The sequence below is a fragment of the Contarinia nasturtii genome, unplaced genomic scaffold, assembly GCF_009176525.2.
Source record: "Contarinia nasturtii isolate CC-2019 unplaced genomic scaffold, AAFC_CNas_1.1 Cnas_scaffold_1037, whole genome shotgun sequence".
In the NCBI taxonomy this organism is placed as follows: domain Eukaryota; kingdom Metazoa; phylum Arthropoda; class Insecta; order Diptera; family Cecidomyiidae; genus Contarinia; species Contarinia nasturtii.
Genome location: NW_022198383.1, coordinates 7,609,170 through 7,634,425, shown reverse-complemented (window position 1 = coordinate 7,634,425; position 25,256 = coordinate 7,609,170). Strand labels below are relative to the sequence as shown.

Sequence of the window (25,256 nt, the reverse complement as noted above, 5' to 3'; positions counted from 1 at the left end):
CCCCCCCCCCCCCTCAAATTTTTTACGTCATCATCTAGGTTAGAAACGTATACATCACAGTGCTTAGTGTGTAATATAAACAATTGTACTGAACTAAGGCTGTGCGTTCGTTCGTGTACGTTCGTGCTTTGCTTTGTTGTTTTGACTGAACTCATCAGTCGGCTTATTTAAATAGACGTTGAAAGAAATAAGTAATAGAATAATAATAGTGTTATGTTCTGAAAGAAGGGTTTATTCATTCATAGCAAAAACCTAGACGAAAGATATTTTTCTCAAAACTTTCATCCGAAAGTTCAATTTCTGGAAACCTTCATCAGAATACATGTTAAGTAGAAATTCATTCTGATTACAAGTAGTTTCTAAAAGCTTTTCCGAATTTAACAATTAAAAGTTATAACTTAAATTTTGCCAACTGTAAACAAAAACATAAACCGTATTCTAGTAAGTGATGCTTAGCTTTCCGTAAATAACAGTAAACAATAAATTTCTTATGAAATTTCTCTTCAACTGTAAAATGTGATGTACGAAATTGATGTTTAAGTTATATGTTTGACTATTTTAATTCTGTTAATGTGTCAGAAATATACTTTTGAAAATGTTGTTCGGTCGACAGAAACAGCCCGAAGTCCAAAATAGTCTCTTTAATTGTTAAATAACAGACAATATATTGGGCTGAATATTCATTTGAAATGAAACGAAATAGCACGCTATTTTCGATAAAACAATAGAAGTGATTGTTGTGGTTATAAAACACTTACGTTGGTATAATAATTATAACAATCACTTCTATTGTCTTATCAAAAATAGCGTGCTATTTCTTTTCATTTCAAATGAATATTCAGCCCAATATATTGTCTGTTAAATAAAGGGTCAATAAATGACCTGTTTGGTTTATCCATTCATGCTGAATGATTTCACCAACACGATACGATAAGACAAGATGAACCTCAGGCAAAATTGTCTGTTCTGTAGATGTTGAAATATGCCCTACTATCAATCTCGATGGCTGTGTGCGTGTATATAATTACATTTGTGTGAAGATTTATAATTTTGCTACGTTTCGTTCGAATTCATAGGCGAAGAAACCTACAATTAATACTTGAAAATGGCATTGTAATCTAAAATAGTGCAAGAGATAGAGAGATATGTTTCGATAATCAAATGTAGATCGAATGAACTGAAACGATGCAACACAATATAGTACATAAAAGAATTATTATTCGTAACAAAGTGAAATGCGTTGTTCCAACTCACGTAGTACAATCGAATATGTATAATTGTATATATCCCAATTGAAATCCCATTAAAAATATGAGAGAAGGTATTATTCGAAAATACTCTGAGTGGGCGTGTGTCACATGGTCACATAAAATTTGCTTTCTGTAGAATATTTAAATTATTATCCATAATAACGGTAAATTGCACAGGATATTGTACTAAATTGACCATTTGCAGTGCTCAATGCTATTAATATGTCGGATAATTTACTTTTTACGACAGTACAGTCATTTGTACATTGTGTAAGTTGTGTGTTTTTAAATGGAGCTGTGAACTTAGAGAGGTAGAGAAGAGAGTTCGTATTATTTGAACAACAATCGAAATATGAGAGTATGTATAAATAAAAACTGATTCTTGTAAAGGTATAGATTAAAACTCATTCGCAATGGGATGATGTATCAACACATTTAAAACAAAGCGCGTTGTTAAATTTCGATTTGTTAAATTACATTGTTCCCTTAAAAATGGGAAAGGGGGCGCCACCGTTGAATGAAATAGACTTGAACTCTCTTCATCCTCCCATTGCTCTTTCAATTATTTTAATTTTTGTCTCCTACATACAATAGAACTGGGTAGATGTTCCAGTGCACAGTAGAGGTGTCAATAAACGTTCGTTTTCGTCTTCGTTCGCATTCGTCACGAAAACAAACGAATACGAAACAAAATGTCCCCTTTGCGAACGAACACATTCGTTCGTAGTGACTGTCCTTGTGAACACGACCGAACACTAAAAACAATTTCCAATCTGCGAATAAACGTGTTCGTATGTCGTGCCCGTCTGTAGCACAGATGGCACCACCGGCTGAACCATCAAATGCCAATGTTTTATGACACCTGCTCAAGATGCAGATAATGCATCTTTCAAAGGCTCAGCAAATACTGAAGCTAGGCGTTCAAAACGTTAGAAGAAGGATCCGAAATGAAATGTACTGACTTCGCTTAAACATAAAACGTCAACAGTCAACGAAACTAGTGTGTTTTATTTCGTTTTTTCTAAAGAACTATAATGAGTATTTCGAATTTATACAAAATAGATCGAAGTGGTGGATAAATTGACTTTCGTCGATGCGACAAAGCTGTATATACCAAAGCTCCTTCCTCGTTCATTTTATAATAATGATTTATTCGTAATTTCCATAAAATGCTGAATTAGATAGGGAAATTCAATATTTTGCAATCTGTAAATTATTATTATCCTGGTCGTTTTTTTCGATTTCCGCATACTCCAATATTACACAATCGAAACTCTACCATCACGATAATTATAATAAATAATTCAATGTGCATTTTATATTACATTTTTAACTGCAAGAGAGGGAGGTATGTTCGGTGAAAAACTGCAATTATCTATTTATGATCAATGAGCAAATCGAGAGAAATCAAGCACATTAATTATCAGACTTTTAAAAAACAATGTTCATTTGACAGACCGCATAGAAACATAACTAATTAAGAGCAGATTTAAATTTACCGTTCATCGTTCGGCAGTATGAAAAGAACTGAATAGCTTGAGGGTAGGTGGAATTCAAAGACAAACGAGAGTATTAAAGATACATTTTTAAAGTACATTTTTCATTTTTTCTACATTCTACCAATTTATATTCTTTTCAATTATAACAAATTTGAATTGGTTTTTAAAATAAATATTTTTTCGAATAATGAGTTGTCGCTGTGGATAATTAACTCAGATTGATTACAAATATGTGAAACCATAGTGTTAATTTTTTTACTAACTACCAGTTTGTTAATTTCTCATTTTTCGACGATAAATTTAGAAATTGATGTTAATAACAAATCGGTTTTTGTCATGCGGTCAAATTGATTTACACAAATTAAAATGAAATGGCATATGGTACAAAAAAAAATGGTGCACTACAAATTGGATGTTGTTTGGAAAGCTCAATTGACAAATAGGAGGTCCCGCACAGCGTTGAAATTTTAATCCATTTATCATTTGTTATTATTATTATTATTAATATTGCCATTATATTTTGGAAATGAATGTGTTTTTGTCAAGTTATTTATAATGATAATCTCTCTTTCTGACTTTCTTTTTTTATGTTTTCCGCTGGAAATAATTTTCGATCAAAATTTTAGACTGTCGCCATTTGTTTCACTATAGACATACAAGATTTGGAGAATATTTGGAATCGTCAATGTGAGCTAGGACGAAAGTCGCCTACAAAGTCTGTTCCGAATCACAACTGTCAATCTTGCATCAAAATGTCGACATTAAACATACGTGTTTTTGTTGTTGTCGTTACATTGCTGTGGAAATGGAAAGAAAACTCTATTGCTGTAAGAATGAAAAAAAAGAGGATTTCTTTATGTGTTAATTACGACTTGAAAATTCCATTTAGCTGATACAAAAAACGAAATGTCCCTTGTTAAAACGAATCATTTTCCAATCAATTTTACGCAATACAATAAAATACGGAAAACATACTAAAACGCTGAGTGTCAATTAATTACATCTTTTACCGAACAGGATTCCTTAGCTATCTCTATTTCTCTTATTTAATGATCATTGATGACGAGCCTTATTTCACAAAACACGTTGTTACGACGATTTAATGTATAAAAATCACAGCCAAATGAAATTCTGAACAAAAAAAATCGAATATTGTCACATAGACAGAAGGTATTTGGTGATGTCAAGTGTGTGAGACATCTGCGTCACCTCATCAATTTTTATGTTCAATTTTATCTGTATCAGGTGATTTTCGATACCTAATTTGATACGTGAACTCACACCGGAATTCACATTGCCACTAACAAGAGTACACAGCAGGTGTCAAAGCAATTGGGATTTTTGTTATTGATCTTAATGTCTATTTTTTGGACTTCTGCACAAATCTGCTTCTTATTTTGTTCGTAATCACACATTTCCGTTTTGGAATGATCCAAATAAAAATGTACAAGTTTCTACATTTAATAATGTCAAATGACTACGTACCATCCAGTCTTTTCTTTAATGAACTCACTTCAATTAAAGGAATTTCGATTTCTTTGCTCATCATCTTAGCTTTCAATTAAAAAAAAACTGTTTACTCAAACTTTCAATGAATCATTATCACAATGTATTAATTATTTTTTGCGTAAAATATTAAATTTCGATGAATGAACGTGAATTTTGCCAAAGTTGAAACCAAATGCAATAAGTCTGCACAGTTGCACTGCTGTGCGTGCTTTTATTGATCAATATAAGGGATGAAAGAACCGCGTAGAGATGCAAAAGTAAAATACCTTGGTGGATTTTTAGTTAAAAAGAAGAGCACTGTGTGGTAAATGCTTTGAAAAGCACACGTGCTTTGCATTACACACATATTTTCAACTCGTGCATTTTCTGTTCGTCTGCGACAAAGAAAAGCCGAGTGCCAAAAGAAGCGTGACGAGTGAAACGTTGTTGGAAAAATTGCAAAAAATCATCTTTTATTTATTACACCGGTGCATATATACTATGGTGTCGTGGGATTTTAACACACAATATTATTTTTTCGAATTGTGTTGTTTAGTTATTTCATTTTAGTTCGAAGCGTTTCATCAACGTAAGTGCACGAGTATGTGTTCAAAAACACTTAACGTTGCCACTAATAATACGAGTGAAAACAGAGTGAGAGCAAACAGCAAATTATTCAAAAACTTTTTACATGAAATTATTCAAGTACAAACATTCATTTAATGCAATGTTTAAAACTACCTCTATGTGTGTGTGCGAGTGTGTGTGTGTTTCACTTGCGATTTTGTAAAAGCGAACAAATACGCGCGAGACTCAAGAGTTCAATGTAATGTCAGTTCGACATGCAAATATTTGAAGCATACACACATTGTTCCTGCCACGGAACACTTGATCAAAATCTGCATCTCCACAGTTGCAATTGTTTTATCACCGCTGTTTCGTTTCAGCTTTTTTTTTTTCTTTTGCTGCTGATGGCTGTGGCATAAACTCAAATCAAAATATCATTTCTATATGAAGAAGACACACTTTTTTATGAGTGTGAATAGAACCTGACTGCAGGGTTTTGTCTACTGTTTTATGCGGAAAAATCTATTGTAAACACACATGCACTTTACGGAATAGTCTGTACAAAATCCACCGTATCACAACCGATGATATCGGTGCATGCACTTTACATTCGATCTGGCTAGACGATGTGAATGCATCCTCAGAGATATATCATACATGGAAAGGTTAATGCAAAATATAAATTAAATTTCAAGTTGTTGTACGGTGCACATTCTTTTTAAAGCTTGCCACGCTCAAAACGGATATATATGAATATTGTATACATATTTGTTGAAAGCAAAATATAATGAAATTTTGTGGCTGTCGTTACTTGAACACTTCAAAAATTTCTTTGGCTTTTATAGATTTTCCTGAGCTCATTACACAATATATTGTTTGAGAATATAATACCTCGATTTGAGATTATTTTAAAGTGAATATCCCGTTAAATTGAAATTCTATTCGCAAAATACATTCATTTTGGAATGTTGAGTTTTCGTATGTGGTGATTTTAAGTATTATTAGGTTAAATTCGTTGAATATTTTTTTATTAATTTGAACTCCAGAAATTATTCAACTTAATTATGAAATATACAAAATAAACTGCAAATACTTGATAGAAATAACATAGGAGTTACTTGAAGATATTGCTTTGATCAAGCATCTTTTATTGAAGACAGGTTTTATGTACGCAATTCGAGAATAACACTATGAATATTAAGGCATATTAAATGCAGATGACACAATCTGCGAAACATTGATTTTTTACAATTTTCGCAAGGTTTTTTGTTTGTCACAGAGAAAGAGAGAGAGACACTCTCTCTATCTCACTCCTTCTCTCTGTCTGTGTATGTGTATGTATGTGTGTGTGTCTCTTCTACACACATCCCAATCCACACTATGAGAGTCTACGTTTTTTAGTGTTGTGTGCAAGCACAAGAGCTACGAGAAAAAAAATCTATAATAAATTTGATCATATCATTATTTATTGCTTTTGTTTGTTCAATGCAGTAAAATTGGTTGAAAAACAAACGGTTCGAAAACCGGTACAAGCCTGCCGTACACCAAACAAAAAAATATTGAAAAATTATATGGCGTTCCAGACGGATTTTCGGATCTTCATTGAACTAGCATCGTGTCCACCACATCATCACCATCACACATTTTGCACTAATATCACTGTGTCCGACACATCGAAGACAAACGGCGCTATCAGTAGGAGTGGCAGGTCACTTGTTTATGATAGAATTTTTATTTATTCACTTCGATCTCTTTTTTTCAATTTTTGCAATGAAAAATGAAAGAAGAAATGTTTTTCGCCGTTCATAATAGGTTTGCTTGTGACTAAAAATCACCAAACACATAAGTAAAATCAACCAAATATGAAAACCAATTAAAAACACACCCCAATACAACCGAAATATTTTTTGTCTTTTTAGTAATAGAATATAGAGAATAATATTTGGGTGAAAGGTTTGATTTATCGCACGTTGAAACCTTTTTGTCACCACAAAAAAAACGTTGTGACTGAGACAAAAAAGGAAATAAAACATATAAAATCGACACGGACTTTTTTTAAAAACTGTATTGAGGTTACAATAAAATCGTGCTATTAGAGTAGCGTCATTTTCATGATATTACAACGACGAACAATAGCACATTCCGGAGGAAAATGAATCAATAAGACATCGTCAGAAGTTCAATACGAATAAATTACAAGCGATTACATTCATTATCGATTTTTGTACACAACGCAATCCCTGCTATTCCCCTTGCAACTGTCGAGTAACTTATTAGCTTCGACTACGACAGCAAAATGAATTGTCAATTAATCAATAAAGCGAACGTGATAAGCATTGATTGAGTCCCCATAGCGAGTCGCATTATCTCATACTCTAAACTCAATCAATAAAAGCGGGGAGATTTCACTCCAACTTCCGATCTGTTCAACGTGTATCGATTTTAATTGACTGGATATGGCGCTACGAAGTTTATAATACAATTACCAGCATTTGAAGACCTACTACAAAAATTTCTATCATTTATTAGCTAAATAAGGGGGTTTCAATCGAAATAAAACCTTCTTTGAATTAAATCTTCAAAATCAAATCATATACACAGAAATTGAAGCAATAGAGAGAAAAACCGGGCACATCATGGAAAGAAATTTTATTTTAAAGAAAGTTCCACATTTTAAAAATTGAAAATACCAAGTAGTCTTTGAGAAGTATATGATTATCTTACTGTTTGGCCCTAATTTGAAATTTTAAGGTGGTTAAGATTCTTAATTTAGAATAAACATCGGACATTTTCTATATCGCGTGGCACCACCCAAATGCAAACGATGAAGAATGAACGAACGCAATGCTGTGAAGTAATTTCCAAGAAAAGTGAATTGTTCTCATTTCCTGTTATAAATTTTTTGCAATATTTTTGGCAAAGCAAATGTAGACAAACTGGCGCGACGGTAGTCGCGAAGACAGACTTATGGAGACCGAATGATGCAAGCGGCGAAAAATTAAACTGATGTAATCGTCGAAAAAACCTTGAAATGGTGAAAATATCAGAAGTCGCCTTGAAGGAAAATTCATCAAAGTCGTTCATTTGAATTTCTTTGAAATATGATTACTAATGAGGTCTAACACACCAAAGTGTTTAATTCAATTTAACAGTCTAATTTTTCTTGGTACACATTTTTCTATCCAGATTCTTTCTTCAAACAATAGCTTTGAACAACATTCAAGGTTTATTTACCAAGAAATGTTCAAGACTTTATGATGAAGTCATCAAAATCTATTTAAAATCAACTCGAGTGACCTAGAATGTTACTATTAAACATCTATGCTCTAAATAAAACCATTAAATCACATTTACCAGTAAAAAGCACACATATAAAAAAGAGATAAAAAACTTTCTATTAACAAGTAAATTTTGATCATGTGATAAATATTTTTGCAACAAAAGCCTTACCCGTTAAAGGTGAGCCGTCACAAAAAAGGTGTTGGGAAATTGAATTTTGGTTTTTTCTCAGATTTAAACATTGTTCATCTGGAGCATTTTGTAAAATACGACTGAAACATACTTATATGCAGTGGTAAAAGCATACAAGTTATGGTAGTTATTCACATTTATTGTCGTTGGTTTTCAACAACGTTTCGTCTTGTTGTTGTTCTTCTTCACGGGAAAAGACCGTGCATAATATATCGAATGAAAAATGAGTATGACATTTATCTGGACAATATATCTGGCCATAAATTCTGGACGCAATGCATATCAGTAGATGCACGACGAAAAATATATCAAAGAATGGTTTTGCTGCAGCAACTCCGGTAGCTACTGCACTCTGTGCACTTACACGTATAGAAAATTAAAAACAATATTCATAGAATGTAATTGTGGAAAATGTCACTTGACCACGGCAGCAAATACTAATTTTACTAGTAGCGAAAAAGACATACGACCAACTCCGAAAAAAGGTTATATGAAAGCAAAATAAAGTGTAGCTGGGGCTGTACGACGACGGTATCGATGGAGAAATATATCAAAGATTACATAATCTGAACTGTGCTTATACTGTCATAAAGTGGCCGCACGTATAAGTTGTAGGTGCTACAAACCAGTTTGCTTTCAACGTGTTTTTTCTGTTGCACCTCATCGACTGTTTTTTTTAATGAATATTCCTGGCTGCTTTGTGCTTAAACAGCCACGCGAATTTGAACAGCAGCCTTTTTAGGATAATTTTCCTTTTCATTCAACCGTTCCCGGCTGCCACTACACATGTTGGGATGCGTAGGAACAGCATAGTGTCCAGCATCACAACGAATGCATATCTTGATTAAAAGACACATGCTTGTGTGATTGGCGAGGACAGGTATGTAACGTTCTTTGTATTTTTTTCCATTGCTTTCGGTTTTAATTGTTGTTTGAAAACAACCGTCCACCCTACACATGCCCTACATTTCCGTGGACAAGTTGCGGGCATATAAATAATAATAATAAATCGTTTGCTTTTTTCTTGGCTATTTTCATTGTATTTTTTTGGATTTTATGACTGTATTGTTAACGTAGACGCGTACGCCAATGAAAAAGTTTTAATTTAGACAAAACTGCAATAATACCGTTTACAGTTACAATATCGTAAATGCTAGATAAACATGTTGAAAATGTGTGTGCACATGTAGGTTTCTTTTTCACAGGTAGCATTGAATAGTTTTAATATTTTCATTCTCGTTCCAATGAGTTAATATTGACGTCGAAATTATATTTGGTGAACAAACAAATGTGTTGCATGCACTCGCCCAGGAATTGTAATTAGATTGCAAACACAAAATCAAATTGTTATTTGACGACATAGTCAAGGTAATGTAAACACGTTGCAATTCGCTATCGATTCTTGGGCGAGCGGTCGAAGAGACTTGCATTTATGTTGGTGATCCTATTGAAATAGATTGCAACAAGCATGCAACAAATGCCAATAATTTAACGGGTTTGGAAATGTTCCAACGACCATTTTCACGAATGTACAAAGCCCGACGTGCGCGCACTGCCAATCGCATAACAAATAGATCGACAGAATGAGAGAGAGAGAGGAGAGAGAGAGAGAGAGAGAGAGAGAGAGAGAGAGAGGAATTGAGTCAGCAATCGTAGCAGCAGCAATAGCAGCGGAGTCAGAGGTTAAGCCTATATCTAAAGAGCTGCATTTTCAAGTAATTCGTAATTACCGTCAGCGTTAAAGTCATTTGTTTTTGCCTGCATTGGCAAAACGGAACCGACACCGGAAAATTAAAACAATGCGTTCACATTCCGGCACGGGTTCAAATATAATTGAACAAACTCAAATTGCTGATCATAAATTTCCACCGTTTGAATATACACACCATTTATAAACATATAAACCTATATATATATATTGAAGTCATGCATTTTGAAATCATTTTTTACATTACACACTTAATGTCGAAGATTTCAAGGGTTTTTTTTAATTTAACTTTCCGTTATATTTTTAATTGAATAAAATGAACGTGCACTGACAACTATTGTAGATTCAATTAAATTGATTTCAATCTAATATTTTGTAACTTTATAAAAGATTTTACTCATTTCACATGATAAATATCCATTATTAAAAGAGCCTTATTGTGAACTTTATAAAATAATGACTTATAACTATTTTAAATTTACAATTTTACTATGGAAAATAAAACAACTAAAACAAATATACTATAAATAATAATAAAACAACTTTAAATAAGCCAAATTAAGTAAAACTAGTAATAAAATTTGATGAAAAATGTACAACCAAGTAATTACAATACTTTTTCTATAAAACTACTTTCTTTTGTTTTCATTTCTGTTTCATTCACCTAAGTTCTGAGCTGAAAAATTAGTTAAGGATCTAATTGAGTTTTTATAGGTTATTTTCTTAATATAGTTTGTTTTGTAGTTTTATCTTTTCCAATTATTGTTCCTATTCGATCTTCTATGGATTGAATTAAAAAAGTTTCTAATTTAAAAGCAGACGAAATTGTGAAAAATGAATAAAGTTCGACTATTTATTAAGGTCAAATAAATTATATTCATACAACTGTTTCGTTCTATCTAAATAAGAACAAAAAAAAACAAGTTATCTGAGTGATGTAGTAAACCATGCCTTTGTGAAATATGATTCACATTATGATTATGACAAAAGAGCTCAATATGGAGCAGCCAAGGTATTTTTTTATTGTAACATATTCACTACACATGTATGCATACACGCATATATAGTACGAGTCTGTAACTATCGCAAGAGCAAAGTGGCGCAGTGGAAGCGTGCTGGGCCCATAACCCAGAGGTCCGAAGATCGAAACTTCGCTTTGCTAAAATATTTTTTTTTTATTTCAAAATATCAATTTTTTTTACATTTTTGTTTTATTTTGTAAATTCATATGTAATTTTAACTTTTCATGTGTTTAAAAAAAATTAAAGCGTTGTTTGAAATTAAATTGGCAAATTTTTGATGATATCATGGGCACGTGAGTTTTGAACAGAATTCAAATATAAAAAGATTTAGCAAAGCGAAGTTTCGATCTTCGGACCTCTGGGTTATGGGCCCAGCACGCTTCCACTGCGCCACTTTGCTGCTGGTAAATTTAATTAAAAAGAAATTAAAACATTTTCGTGTTCACATTCGGCATAGTATGTCGAAAGTTGAATGTTATTAAATCAAATTCTCGGCCTAAACAGAATGACACAAAGAGCTTACGTGGTATACCAGATTTAAGATTTGAAGATGTGCTCATAACAATTGAAGGGATTATAGAAGTTTAAATTAATCGCCAATGGTTTTAGGTCTGTCATTTTCTCGGTCTCAAGAATATATATAAAAATTCAAAAAAAAAATCATTCACTAATAAAAACATTTCCCTATAATTCAACAAAAGGACTTATACGAAGTGTGCGTTTAAAAGAGTGGAAACAGCAAAATTGTAAAAAAGTTAAACTTTTCATACAGGATTATGACTTGATTTTAAAGGTTTATGCCATTTTTCTGAAACAACTTTTAACTAGATCGAATTCAAAATTTGAATGCCCTTTTCGAAATGTGATAAAACAGATTTATGGTTTCAATTTCGAACTTTCACCATATATTTTGCAGTTGGTTTATCAAAGACCATTTTCTGAAAATCTCCAAACTTTGCATTCACATAAGTATTCAAGAGATAATGTTGGTAAATGTGTGTGCGTCTCCGTCTTTCTGCTTCGTCTCATGCATATATATATAACTTTATATGTAATTGTTGGACAAAATCACTTCCGGATTCCATGTCTATGAGCACATTTAGACATATCACTCGTGCGATTCATGTTTAATGTGTGAAATGAGTATTTTCACCTCAATCAGAATGTATGTATGACAATAAATAATCCGAAGAATGTTTTCTGTCACTCATTTCGACCGATTTGAATCTTGAGCCAGCATAAGCTTTACATAAACAGAACTATTTTGCATAAAGAGACAGATTTCGTCCATTCATACTTATGACTCGAGCCAAGCAATAATTGTGACTCTTGACTTTTGAATAATAAACGAACACGACTTACATTGATAAGTACAATCATGACACGAAAATCATTTGGAATTTGATGCATATGAAGACGTCCTTTCAAACCAATCGTTGACAAGACGAATCCGGCATGTTTCTAATTGCAATAGATGCCTTTAACATAGTACCTCAATCAGATCCATCAAGTAAAGAGAATGGTACTTTGTTGAACAACATAATTGAAATTTTCCGCTTAAAATTATATTTTTAAGTGTTAAATTTCGATAAAAAACAAATTAGTTCTGTTTATCGAAATTCAATTTTTTTTCTGCACACTGTGCTGGTGGAATTTTTCCTTGTTGCTTTAAAATTCAATTACTTTTGCCTCATAATTCTATTTTGATTGTCGCTCACTGGTACATCGAACAATCTGTGCTGCAAATATTTTTCAGCTTTGTCTCTATTCGACTTCTGTATTCTGTGTGCGTTTATTGAATGGTGTACGTTTTTCGAATATTAAATCATTTGTATCGGTACATGCACATCTATCTGATATGCGTGTTAACATGTGCGTATGTGTGTGGTGGCTTTGATTTATTCCCTATCCCAGAATTTTGATGATTTTGTTTGTCATGTTTAATCTCTCCGCACGCGTTGGTGGTTTTGTGAAAACAAATGGCTGCCATTGTGTCACGAACATTTTGATTCTTTTCGTTATTTTTTTCATCGTTGCGTGGTTTTGTTGAGAATTCAAGCGTATATCCATCCTTAATTTCAATTTGCTTCCTCCGTATGCTCGGCTACATATGCTACGAGAAATACCAATAACATCCAAATCGAAGTGTAATCGAGAGAACTCATATGATGTACCTGATGATGCCATCGCTGTTCCAATTCGCATATATTTTAAAATTTTGTTTTTTTTAGATGAGTTCATATCAAATCTAATATTTTGTGTTTATATTTCAAAATTCGTCGACATATTTGTTATTTGTAACTTCTTCGAAAATAAGATTTATATATCAAAATACGACAACTGCGAAAATTCATTGAAAATATTTCATTATTCGTTCATCGTTTTATACGTTGCGAATAAATATTTTGTCATTCAAAAAAAAATAAAAAAAAAATAAATATCTATGTACCCTTGCTTGTAAAACGATCACATTTTTTGTGTTTTTCGTTGGTGAGTGTCTTTATGTGACATCTGCTTCACGTCATCCGGAAAAAAGCGAAAGTAAAAGGAATGAAACCAAGAGAGCAATGTGATTGTGGCGTTAATACACATATGATGCGTTATATAGACATACAGAAGTTGTCAACAGCAAACACATAATTTATATTGCGTTTAATAAAATCGTATGACTTGAATTAACCAACAATTTAGTACAAAAGCATTTCGTGCACAATACTTTACGCTTGGCTCGCAAACTTATACAAGTCTTTTCTTACAAATTTATTTACTGGAATTTTATGAAAGAGATTGCAATAAAATAGTTCCAACCATAACCGGAAATCGACTCAGGACAAGGAAAAGGCGATCAAAAGCACTGCAAAAAGGAAGTTAAGACTTTTTCCCATTTGACTTATTGACTAAAGATTCGAATATGAGCCCCTGTAAATACATATTTTCTCATTTTTTTTCACTCATTCTGAATAAAAGTGTATTAAGTTTCATTTGTGTATGAAATAAAACAAATAGGAAAAAAAGAACAGAACGAACACCACACAACGTCGTATTGAAACTGAACAAAGGAGAAATAAATGGAAAAAACCACGTACGAAAAATGTTATGCAATAAATCAATTTTTGTGTTCTCGTTCCGACATTTTCTGTGTATGTTTGTACACTTTGACATATATATCTTTTTTTGGCAGCACACATGGAACGCCACTGAGCGGGGAAAATGCACACCGCTCTAGACCGATTAGGACTCTTTATTGCTGTTCATAAATATTACCGCATTTTTTCACTTACAATGCATATAACCGTTCTCAAAGTGTTTCAAAATGATTCGACGCCTTACACATAAACTCAAGCGTCGAGTCATTCTTCGATAAATGCATTCAAAGTCATGTCGTTGTTGGTGCGTTTAACAGGCGGCGGTTTATGAATTTCAGTTGCCGCTCATAAAATGTTATGAGATGACAAGTATGTGTCACGTTTCGTATTTAATTGAAAGAAAATCTACAAATCGATACAAGTATGCTATGTTTTGCTTGGAAAAACATGCAATTTACGAATGAAAGAGAAATGGAAATTGCACAAAGTGGATTTTGTATGGCAATATTATCAACGTATTATTCAATAAAATGCACTGAAATTATACCGCAATTTCCGACTCTGTCACTAATTTACAAACCATAACGATTTTGAAGTTTTTAGCTAAAACGGATTTTAAATTATTCAGTTTTAACCGTAATGGCACGGAACTTTGCGGATACAGAAATCATTCAACTGTTTACTGCAGTTTTTGGGATCTTAAGACTTTTTGTTAAAATATGAGTTCTTTTGAAGCCGTTTCTTCTGGGTTTTTTTCCATCGAAAACTGCCTCCACTGAATTTGTTTTTTTTAAATATTTGAATTATAGATTATATGTGGATGCATGTATATTTATACTCTTTATAAGGAACGTATAGTCCTTGTTTATGTAAAATAAAAAGTGTATGTGTAAAAAGTCAAGTTTGAGTTTTTAATTTTGGAAAAATTGCTCAAAATGTAAAAGTTTATAGATAAAAAAACGACGTAAATATAATGGATGCGCGAATATTATATTTGCGGTCGTACGTGCAAGGCAATTGTTTTATCGCAATAAAAAAGTTTCTCTTTTTCCATTCTCGTTGATATATTTGCTCTTTTTTTGAACTTTTTTTTTATTGTTATGCAAAACATACATACTTTCACAATTTCCCATGTGGGCTTTTAGAGCCTATTAGCCAAAAGATTTCTTTATTTCACTATGCGTACGTTGTTATTTCAAAAAGGAAATTTGCAATACACCGTGTTCCGCTTCCGATACAATCATGCTTTCAAGGCATTCAGATACGCTACAAAAGTGTTGAGGAGTAGAGGAACAAAGTACGGAATCGCTAGCATGTAGCGAATGCCAGCAAAAGATATGAAATATAATTCCCTGTTTCAGGAAAGAAAAAAAAATTCAGTGAATTGATTAGATGCGATGGTGAAAACAGCCACAATGATATTTTTGATGAGATGTTTATCTTCCGAGTACATCACATCATTTGAATAGCTTTGGTTGACGTAAGCCTATTGCTCTGTGTAGTATGCACGGTTGTATGCTCTACTTTAATAATATTTACAGCAACATGATCGAAAGTAAGTTTGTGTTTTGTTGAAACAGCACGCCACGAAAGGATGCAACGAGGTATTTTTATGTTTCCGTGAACAGCAATACTCTCAAAGTGGCAAACAGTACACAAATGTAATAGTATTTTTGACGTGGTATATAACCAATTTGTGTCAATAACTTGATGCCATCAAAATAAGATACATTTGAAATTGCAAAGACTCTTTGGCAAAGAAATGTTTTGGCACAATTAGAGAAATAATAATCAAAAAAAAATTATGCCAATTTGCAAGTAATAAATCGTATTTAAAATCATTCCTTTCACTTTATCGCAATTTTTTATTAGATAGAATTATGGTTTTGTGAAACGGCATTACTAATGAGCAATAAATAAATAATTTCTACACAGCATTTTTAGAACAAAACAACAAATCGAATCGAAAACGTTCAGTTATTTCGGTTTAGATTTAACTCAAATGTCAATTTTTTTTACAGATTTTGGTTATTTTAAAATTTCATTCAAAAAAATTAGAATCTAGATCATCAAATCATATTGAAAAATGGTATGAAGTGTTATCAAAGAATATAATAAATATGTTAGAGTTGAATGGCTTTCTCTTTGGATTAGTTTAGAGTAATGGTCACGAGATTTTATTTATAAATATATTTTGCAGAATTCCTTATACTAATGAATAAGCTACAAGAGCATTTTTCTTCTCACCTTAGTTAATAACAATTCAGATATAAATATTGTTTGGCCTTATTCCAGGGTCAAAATTATTCCTTATTAATAATGTGTGAAAAAATGAAGAATCGATACTTTCAACAAAATCAAAATAAGTTAAGCAATTTATTGTTCGTATTAGATGTTGAAAAGAAATGAAAAGTTTGCTACAATTTTAATTTGTTTTTAACTATGATTGCACACGATCAATTTTAATTTTTGTCGCAATATATATGACTATAAAATCACAACCATGGTACAATTTTGGTGATTTAAACTTCTTCACGTTGAATTGAATATATTTTTAATAAAATAAATGGAAATCATTTTTCTATCATTTGCTATTGCTCGTATGCTGAATTTTATAATGTTTCCATTGGACATTTTTTTCTTCATATTAACGATGTTTGATTTTTGTTTAAGAATTGTTTCATCATAATCGATCATTTCCATTCGATGCGAATGACGAGAAACTTTTATTTATGTTGCCGAATTAGATTCACTTTGTTGATGTGAAAAAATACTTATTCATAATATGTGTATAATTTCGAAATTGATTGTAAAAACAATAAATATTATTTGATGTGTTAAGAGTTTGGAACTGTTAAATCACAATGGAGAAATTCATAAATTTTTAAATTTACTTATGTAAAGACAGGTAGAATGATGAATGGAGTATGTGACAAATTTCAATTTTTGTTTGATCCCTTGCGGCGTTCATTTTTTGCCGATTCGTTGACGTTTGTATCAGAATCTGGAGATCGCTTGTTGGTACCTTCTTTGTTTCCTAAGACAAAGTTTTTGCTAAATTGTCGCAATTCACGGCCTCGATGTGGTGGTGGATCGCTCAATCGACGGCTTCCCGATTCTTCCCAAACATCTATGGACGGATCACCGTTGACATTCAGCTTTTGTCCGTCTGGATTATTTTCGGGCCAATAGAAAGTGCTCTGAAATGATTACATGTACATGTATTTTAGTAAAAATTCAAAAAAATATTCTTAATTTAAAAGATAATCAACTGTTGAATTGATCAAAACTCACCTTTTTCATTAAACAATATTTAGCGGATTGAATCGTTTCGTATGTTATGAATGCATAATATGGAAGCCAGTCCTTTCGATTATTCGAATGTAGTCTGAGCCGGGTGATGCGTCCAAAACGTGAGAACATTTTTCGAATGCCTTCTTCTGTCGCGGTATGCGGTATGTTTCCGATGAATACTTGACATTGATCATTTTTGGGCGATGAACGACTTGTAAAACTTGAATCTGCTATGTAAAAATGAATAAATTATTAATTTTGCCATAAATGTTGGTTATGTTTAAATGAAAGGTTCAATTTTTCAAAAATACCAGACATTATAATGAGATATTTTCAGCCAGATGAATCAGCTCCGCCAGATATCGTCAGGAGCTGAAATGGAGTGAAAACAATAGAAGTGATTGTTATGGCTATATAATTACACTTACATTGCTACAATCACTATACAATCACTTTTATTGTTTTCACTCCATTTCAGCCCCTGACGATATCTGGCTGAGCTGATTCATCTGGCTGAAAATATCTTTTTATAATGTCTGAAAAATACATACCAGGTTTACTATTTGGCGGGGTGGTTTTCTCGACGCGTCGCACTAATGGAGGCCGGCTCTTGTTGCGGTTGTCTCGCTGTGTTGCCAGCTCATCGATCCATTCTTCTTTACTCCCTTCCTTTGCCAGATCGGCATATGTTTTAGTCTCGGACGAACTAGCTTTCGGCGTTTCTTGTTCAACATGTTCTGCCATACTTTGATCTTGTGTTGGCATAGTTGAATTTTCATTTGGCGTTTTGTTCGTCGGTGTTGCATCTATTGTATTTGCGGGTATTTCACTGGATACGGTATTTTGTTCCAATGCGAGCTCAGCAGACTTTGGTTCTGTTTCGACCTTTTCAATGCATTCATCGTGTAATTTATCTTTTTGCATTTCATTTTTAACTTTTAGTTTGTTTTTTCGTTTACGATACTTGAGTTTTCCTTGACTATTCTCATCATTTTTTAACGTATTTATTGCATCGATGTTCTCCTGTGTTTTATCATTGTCGGATGGTGCAAATTGTGTTGATGTTGTCGCATTTTCCAATCGTACAGCATCTTCATCGAACAATTCAATATTGGGATTAATTACATTGCCAATCGTTAGAATGCATGAATCACGAAATAGTTGTGTATGATTTTCTGAAATGTCTTCGACCGTGGCGGTGGCTGTATTTGTGTCTGTTGACGGTTCATTTTCGAGGAAAGTTGGAGGTGTTAGTACACGCTTATAGACTGTTTCTTTGGTAATTGTTTTTGACTCTTGCAATATTGTCTTCAGATTCAAGGATTGAATGTCCATGATTGCCTTTTCAGCATCACTAGACAATCCACTGTCGCTGGTATCCAATTTTACCTCATCCGTACTATAATCAATTTGGTGACTAGCACGTGGCATATTCTGCCTTGCAACATGTTCTTCGTACGGTTCAATATACTCTTCGCATTGTGTTCCCCAATCTTCGGCCTGAATTTTTTCCATCGAATCACTTTGTTTGGGTTCTTTGTTTTGTTTGCTTTGTTTGGTTTGTTTCGTTTGTGTGGTTTGTGTGGTTTTATTGGTTTGGGTGGTTTGTGTGGAATGGCTTGCTTGGCTATCCATTGATAGGCTAGTTTGGGTGGTTTGGTCAGTTAGTTCGGCGCTAGCATTTGAACGAACTCTTACCGGTGACGGAATGTCCATATCGTGATCTAAAAACCGGAAAATATCATTTTGCACAAAATAATGATTTGGTGCTCTTGGATACAAAATTACGCTCTGACTGAATGGACGCATAGCTTGTTGATTGAATGAAATTTCGCCAAGAACTTGGACAATAAGACCATCGTTAATCGTTTCGACCGCTTCGATATTATGAACATATGTGCTGGTGTGCGTGAAATGGTGTGAACGCTCTACCATTATAGCTCGAATGACCGTTTTTTCATCGGCTCTATCTGTACGCCGTTCGTTGAAATCGAGGTGATCGTGAGTGAAACTTGCATTATCATCGTAGAAAAGATGCATATGTTTCGGACTTCTATTCATAAGCGTATAATATTGTCGAATAAATTCATGGCCTATGGCATATGGTGAATTCCGTGTAACTGCTTGTGCCATTTTAGATTGGACGATTTTTGCCTGCACGTTGCCGTAATAGATGAATGTATTGGAAGATAACGGTAAAAGAAATTACTCTGAAAAAATTGGCACAAATCACGAAATAGCAAAATATTATGCTCGAGCAATAATTTAACTCATTCAACGATAATAAATAATGAACTCACAAAAACTGATAATAGTCCCGAAAATATATCGTAATTGATTTGAAGTGAGAAACCGAAAAAAAAATTGCCAAAGTTAAACACCGCAACTAAAAAATGCCGCTAACATCGAAATTTACTGACTGATTTCCAACCGATCTGCTTGCAAAAGAGCAATGAAATGTGCTTCGCTGATATCAAATACAGAGTAAAACAATTCCAAAAATTCAGATATACAGACTGACACACAACGAGGCATAGCACGAACACGATGAGAGAGAAAGAGTATACTTATCGTTCAATGATATGAAAACAAAAGTGATACCAATACTCACCAGTGTCTAATGTTCTAAGAAAAATGTTGAAATTCGCCAACAAACAAACACAACGCTATTTATTTGTTATAAACATTCTCTCTCTCTTTATGTCTTTCTTTCTGTTGATAAAACGCTTGTGACTGTAGCAGCACTACAGCTATTGAAGCATAAACGAAGTTCAAATGAATATTCAATCGTGTTGCAAGTGTATTAGTGATGGAAGTCGGTTCGGAATCAGAGCAGGACTCAAATTACGAAATACATTACCACTACATCGGAGCGGGGGGAAGAGCGTGAGAGCGAAGAGTACAACCAATTAATCGATATATTTGTCTTTCGATGCAAAATCTACTGTCAATCGTGTTGATGCTCAATCAAAGAAACAATATGCTGTGTGTGCGTGTGTTTGCATGTATATTCTTGTAGTATAGTCATGTTTTCGAAAATGAATATAATTAAGTAAATTTGCGTCGATTCCATTCTTTAATATATGGCGACAGAAAATTCATGTAAGCATTTAACAAATAAACTTGTGATATGCCAACGTGCTTTATCTCGATTAAATATAAATAAACATATTATGAAATTATGTCACGGTATTCATCTCAAGATTTGTCATTTTCGAATCGAATAATTTCAATGTGTTCCACAAAATGGTTGGTATTTGTGTATTTGAATACTAACGTTCACACCAAAATCAAATTGGTTGAAAGAAATAACGCGTACCACCCAGTAAACCACTGAATCGGTAAAAAGTGTTCCAACACAATACCGTTTGGACACAAAATATATGATTTGCGAGTGTGTATTCCTACCGATACACTACACAAGCTGCAACGTCATTTTCACTGGAATTGTTTTGATTTGCTCCAAAGAACGACAATGATAGTCATGATGACTGACAATGATGGTGACAAGAGTCATATTAATACATGGCACTCTTTCAACAATAACAATTTTAACATTACAACAAACAACCATCATATATACCCACACGAACAAGCCACTTAAATGTGCATTTTACATCAATTGTCATTTATCCAATGGTGATGACAAGTATTTGTCTAGTTGTTTCGTGAATATTGTTTACACATTACCGATAATGACAACGATGATGTACCTCAAATAAATACAAATTTCCAACAACAACAGAGAGACAGAGGGAGAGAGTTTATTTTTCAACCAAAATAAACTCAAAGGCTTTTATCTGCTGTTCATTCATTTCACACCGAAATTATGCCCCATAAGAGACTGTATAAAATGCAAAACTATAGCACTGCTAGCGCCACTACGGACAATTATGGAGTTCTAGTCCGTTGGTTGCAACTGAGAAAATGTCTTTTCACTATTTGGCGGCAACTTAGTGTAGATTACATTGAATTCCGTCGTGGCGCTAGCAGTGTGACAGTTTGGGCATAATTTCGGTACGATTCATTTATGCATACGAATCCTGTAAACATGGTATTACATTTGTGTATATTGTTAATTTTGTTGATTGGCAATATGTAAATAAATAGGTGTTCGTCGGCTTTAAAGTTCTTACTCTCTCTTGCTCTCTCTCTCAATCCAATCTTGAATGATATTCTGTAAAATTAAAATTCAACAATCCCAATATTTACAGATTTTGACTGATGACAGAATTTGTGAACTAATTTCTGGGAACATTTTTTTTGGTATGAAACAGAAAATGAACATGATTTTTTTAAACAAAGCACAGACACACATTCTTTTATCCTATAAAGATTGTCTTATCAACTTGGTTTATAAGCGACGTTTACAGCTCATGTCATCGGAAACTTTATGAAATTAGTTGGTGTGTCGTGCATCGGAAAAAAGGCATCAAGTGCTCTGAGTAAGGTACAATTTTTTGCGGACTTGGTAAGTATATATTCACGAAATGCACTGAAATACCCCCGACAAGAACATCATGTTCAGGCCAAATAATTGTGTGGAAATTTGTTTTTTCAAACACGTCCTATCCTCTTGGTACAGTTTTTTTCTTTGTCGCTGTCGTGACTTTTACGAAATCGCTGTCGTGAAAATTTAGTATTGAGAAACGAGAGGCAACGCGAGAGTGGAATAGAGAAGAAAAGAAGACAAGTTAGAGAGAGAATTAAGAGAAAAAAACACAAGAAAGTGGAAAAGACAGAGTGTTTCTTGTATTGAGAATCCGCGCGATGACGACATAAAACTTTTCCTCAGTTACAAATTGTGACATAAATAGTATATAATTTTCGTGGGTTTTACAATACGTAGTGTACTTCATCCACATTTCTTTCGTTCAAAGTAAAACACGCTGTGAATGAGATGGTAAGAGAAAATTTAAGAAGAAGAGAAAAGACAACAGGAAATTGTTAAGAATAAATATGCTTTGCATTAAATGCACATTAATTTGTGTTTTTAATGTTGCATTTTGCATGGTATTTGGGTGAAAATATGTCACCAAGTTTCCGCGTAAAATGATGTTGATGGGTTACTTTCGTGCAATTTGTTCAAAACCAAACTATTTTCTTTTTGTTTTTGGTTTCTCGGAGTGCCGCGAAATAACTTTTAATTCAGTTTGCCTCTTGTGTTTTCTATCTTAACCAAAATACAGCTTCAATTGACACGTTCGAATGTTATCGTGACTTAACAACTATTACTTCAAACAAAAATTACTAAACACATTTACGATGAAACCTTTGTGTTTGTGCGAATCGGTTAAATCCGTAACTGACACACGACTCTTTCTCTCCTTAGCTGCTAATGAGTGCTTGATTGATCATTGAAACCTTCATTCGATTGTCGAGGGCGAACAAATTTACCAGAGTCACGATTCCCTTCTGCTGGATCATCCAAAGCCAAATCATTGGATTCGATAGCATCTTTGATTCTTTGACTTGACATACGAGCAGATAAACGTTTATTTGGTGTTGGAACCGGAGATAAACTACTCTTTGAAGCAATGCTCAATTTGGATTTGCGAGATCGAACAATTTCACCTGTTACATTCATGACTTACAGTATTTAATTCACAATCAATTTGTTCAGCATGATCATTTTTTCCATCGACTTTTCTTGGTGTTATCTTTACCACTCTTCTTCTTCTTCTTCTTCTTCTATGTAGTCGATTGTACATTTTTTTTCATCGGATTTTCTCTTGCTACTACCATTGATGACACCATGCATTTTTTTTTATTTTTTCTGGAGATAACTTTTCCAGCTTCACATTTTCATCAGATACCTCGTTTTGCATGATGAATTATTAGTATGAATAGCAGCTCAACGGAATGAGTCGAAATATGTAATCAACGAAATTGCAGACAGAAACAACAAAACTATTTTAAATTAAATAATATCAATGTTTTACTAATTAGTTTAATTTCAAGCGATTTGAACGGTACGGCGACTATTTTAAGAATAATGTATGCACAGTGCACATAGCCGGATCGAAAGAGGAGAATGTTGATGATCGGTACATGAGATTTGACTGCTCGAATTTAAGAATTCGGTAGAAATAATTCAACAGTAAGAGCATAATTTGTTTGAATACACCCGGAATCAGATGTAATTAGCTTCAAGCCCATTTTAGTGGCATGGATTCGATTAAGGCATTGAATTTAAATGCCATACTCCTACACAAAACGCAAACATTTATGTGAATTCTGTATAGTGTCTCATATATTTGAAATTCAAGTTATTTCGATAAACTTTGCCATTTTTCATACCACATTCTCACCCTTGAAAATAGTTTATAAAGAAAATTGATATATATGTCTGCCGCCATGCCACAGTGTATGTTATTTTCAATTTTGCATTGTTTTTCTATCATTGGTCTATGCTGTTACTGGTAAAGCTTTTCTTGCATTTTTTTGGGCAGCACACAACTGGTCTCGATATCTTGGTGCGTTACCGCATCTTTTTATATACTGTACAATTTAGTTTAAACGAAATCAGGTATATGCTTGTCAAGCTTCCGCTACGGAAGGCAATTCGAATAAATTAAATTTCACATACGTTTATAACTCTCTCAATATTTATTTTAGCGTGCAAAACAGAACATTGCAAACCAACTGAGAGATAGAGTTCATAAAAGACTACTAATACTGTATATATCCGTTCGAAAATTATTTCTATAAATTGGGCACCTCCGAAACAAAATTTGTAAAAGGAATGGGAGACAAGTTCCACTACAAGCTAACATTGATCTTACGCAAATTCGAACCTAAAAGTTTTTAAAGGAAAAACAAATTGTACATAAAAAATTGTTCACATTCAGAGTACTTGAAACTAAATCTTATTTATTTTATTTATTTTTTATCTTCTGCCTATACCAAAATATAAATATTTTGAATGTGATGAAATTGAATATGCAGACATTGGGATTGTTGTTGTCATCGCTGTAGGCGATACTGTGTGCTATGCGTTTTCGTTCGATACAGGATATTGCACAGATAGAAAAGTAGCACATAAAATGATAAACGAAATTGAGCACATTACACAATTGTCATAGGCAAAATGCTTTTTGGTGGTTTTATTTCGATTAAAGCAGTGCAAGGCAACTTCGAAGGCAACTCACAAAATGTGTACCACTTGAAATGAACAGTAGTTACGATTCGATGAAATATCTACATCGAGCGCATCGAAAATCGACAGTCTTATGTGACACAGAGATATAGAAATACATTGAAAAAAGTTGATTCAAAGCATCTTCACCAAACAGACTCGCACACGCCGAATGAATTATATAAAAAAAATGCTTCCTCCTTTTTCTCAAGTAAATGCTCGTGACAAGAATTGCAAAACGCAAGAATACAACAAAATGCCATAATATCTAATACATATTTGCTTGTGCCGTTCGACATGCTTTCTCGTTTGCTGTTTTAGAGCTTGTTCACAGAGAAAAATAAAGCGAAAAAAAAACAAATAATTCGCTTATTCGTTTTTTTGCTGTGAGTCGTTAGTTTTGTAATAGTTCTTTTAGCAGTTTGGTTTTATGCTTTTTTTTTACTTTGTTAAGAGCATCGAACGAGTGGTGCAGCCCATATTCCTTGCGATTATGTGACGTATTTTTCTCTTGTGCTTCGAATTCAAAAGCAGAAGCACACTTTTGATGCGAATCAATAACGATTTGGTAGCTGCTTTTCTATTTCACTCGTAAGCAGCTCACAGTTCGATAATATGGTTGGCTTTTTATGATTAAATGATAGAGTCGAGTTTCGAATAAAACAGCAAATCTAACGTGGATTTCTATAGAAAAGTGAGAAACATTTCCATTCGCAAAATGTGGCATACTCCT

The 25,256-nt window shown here is 33.3% G+C and overlaps 1 protein-coding gene and 2 non-coding genes across 5 annotated transcripts; 1 reads left to right on the top strand and 2 right to left on the bottom strand.

Moving 5' to 3' along the window:
* The first annotated feature begins 11,073 nt into the window (after positions 1-11,073).
* On the top strand, positions 11,074-11,145 carry Trnam-cau. Its single transcript has one exon. It is a non-coding gene; the product is annotated as a tRNA-Met (tRNA).
* A 188-nt stretch (positions 11,146-11,333) lies between these two features.
* Positions 11,334-11,405, bottom strand: Trnam-cau. Its single transcript has one exon. It is a non-coding gene; the product is annotated as a tRNA-Met (tRNA).
* Positions 11,406-16,437: 5,032 nt separating this feature from the next.
* LOC116344362 lies at positions 16,438-19,878 on the bottom strand. 3 transcript variants are annotated; one of them, XM_031772857.1, is made up of 4 exons: positions 19,686-19,878; positions 17,937-19,595; positions 17,386-17,615; positions 16,438-17,291 (listed from the first exon to the last, which is right to left on the bottom strand). In XM_031772857.1, exons 2-4 carry the CDS (start codon positions 19,516-19,518, stop codon positions 17,031-17,033), a joined length of 2,073 nt encoding a protein of 690 aa, XP_031628717.1. In that variant the 5' UTR covers positions 19,519-19,595; positions 19,686-19,878; the 3' UTR covers positions 16,438-17,030. The 3 variants fall into 3 exon arrangements, with proteins under 3 accessions (XP_031628717.1, XP_031628719.1, XP_031628718.1); XM_031772859.1 differs by having other exon boundaries at positions 17,386-17,612; XM_031772858.1 differs by having other exon boundaries at positions 17,937-19,539.
* Between the last annotated feature and the right edge of the window lie 5,378 nt (positions 19,879-25,256).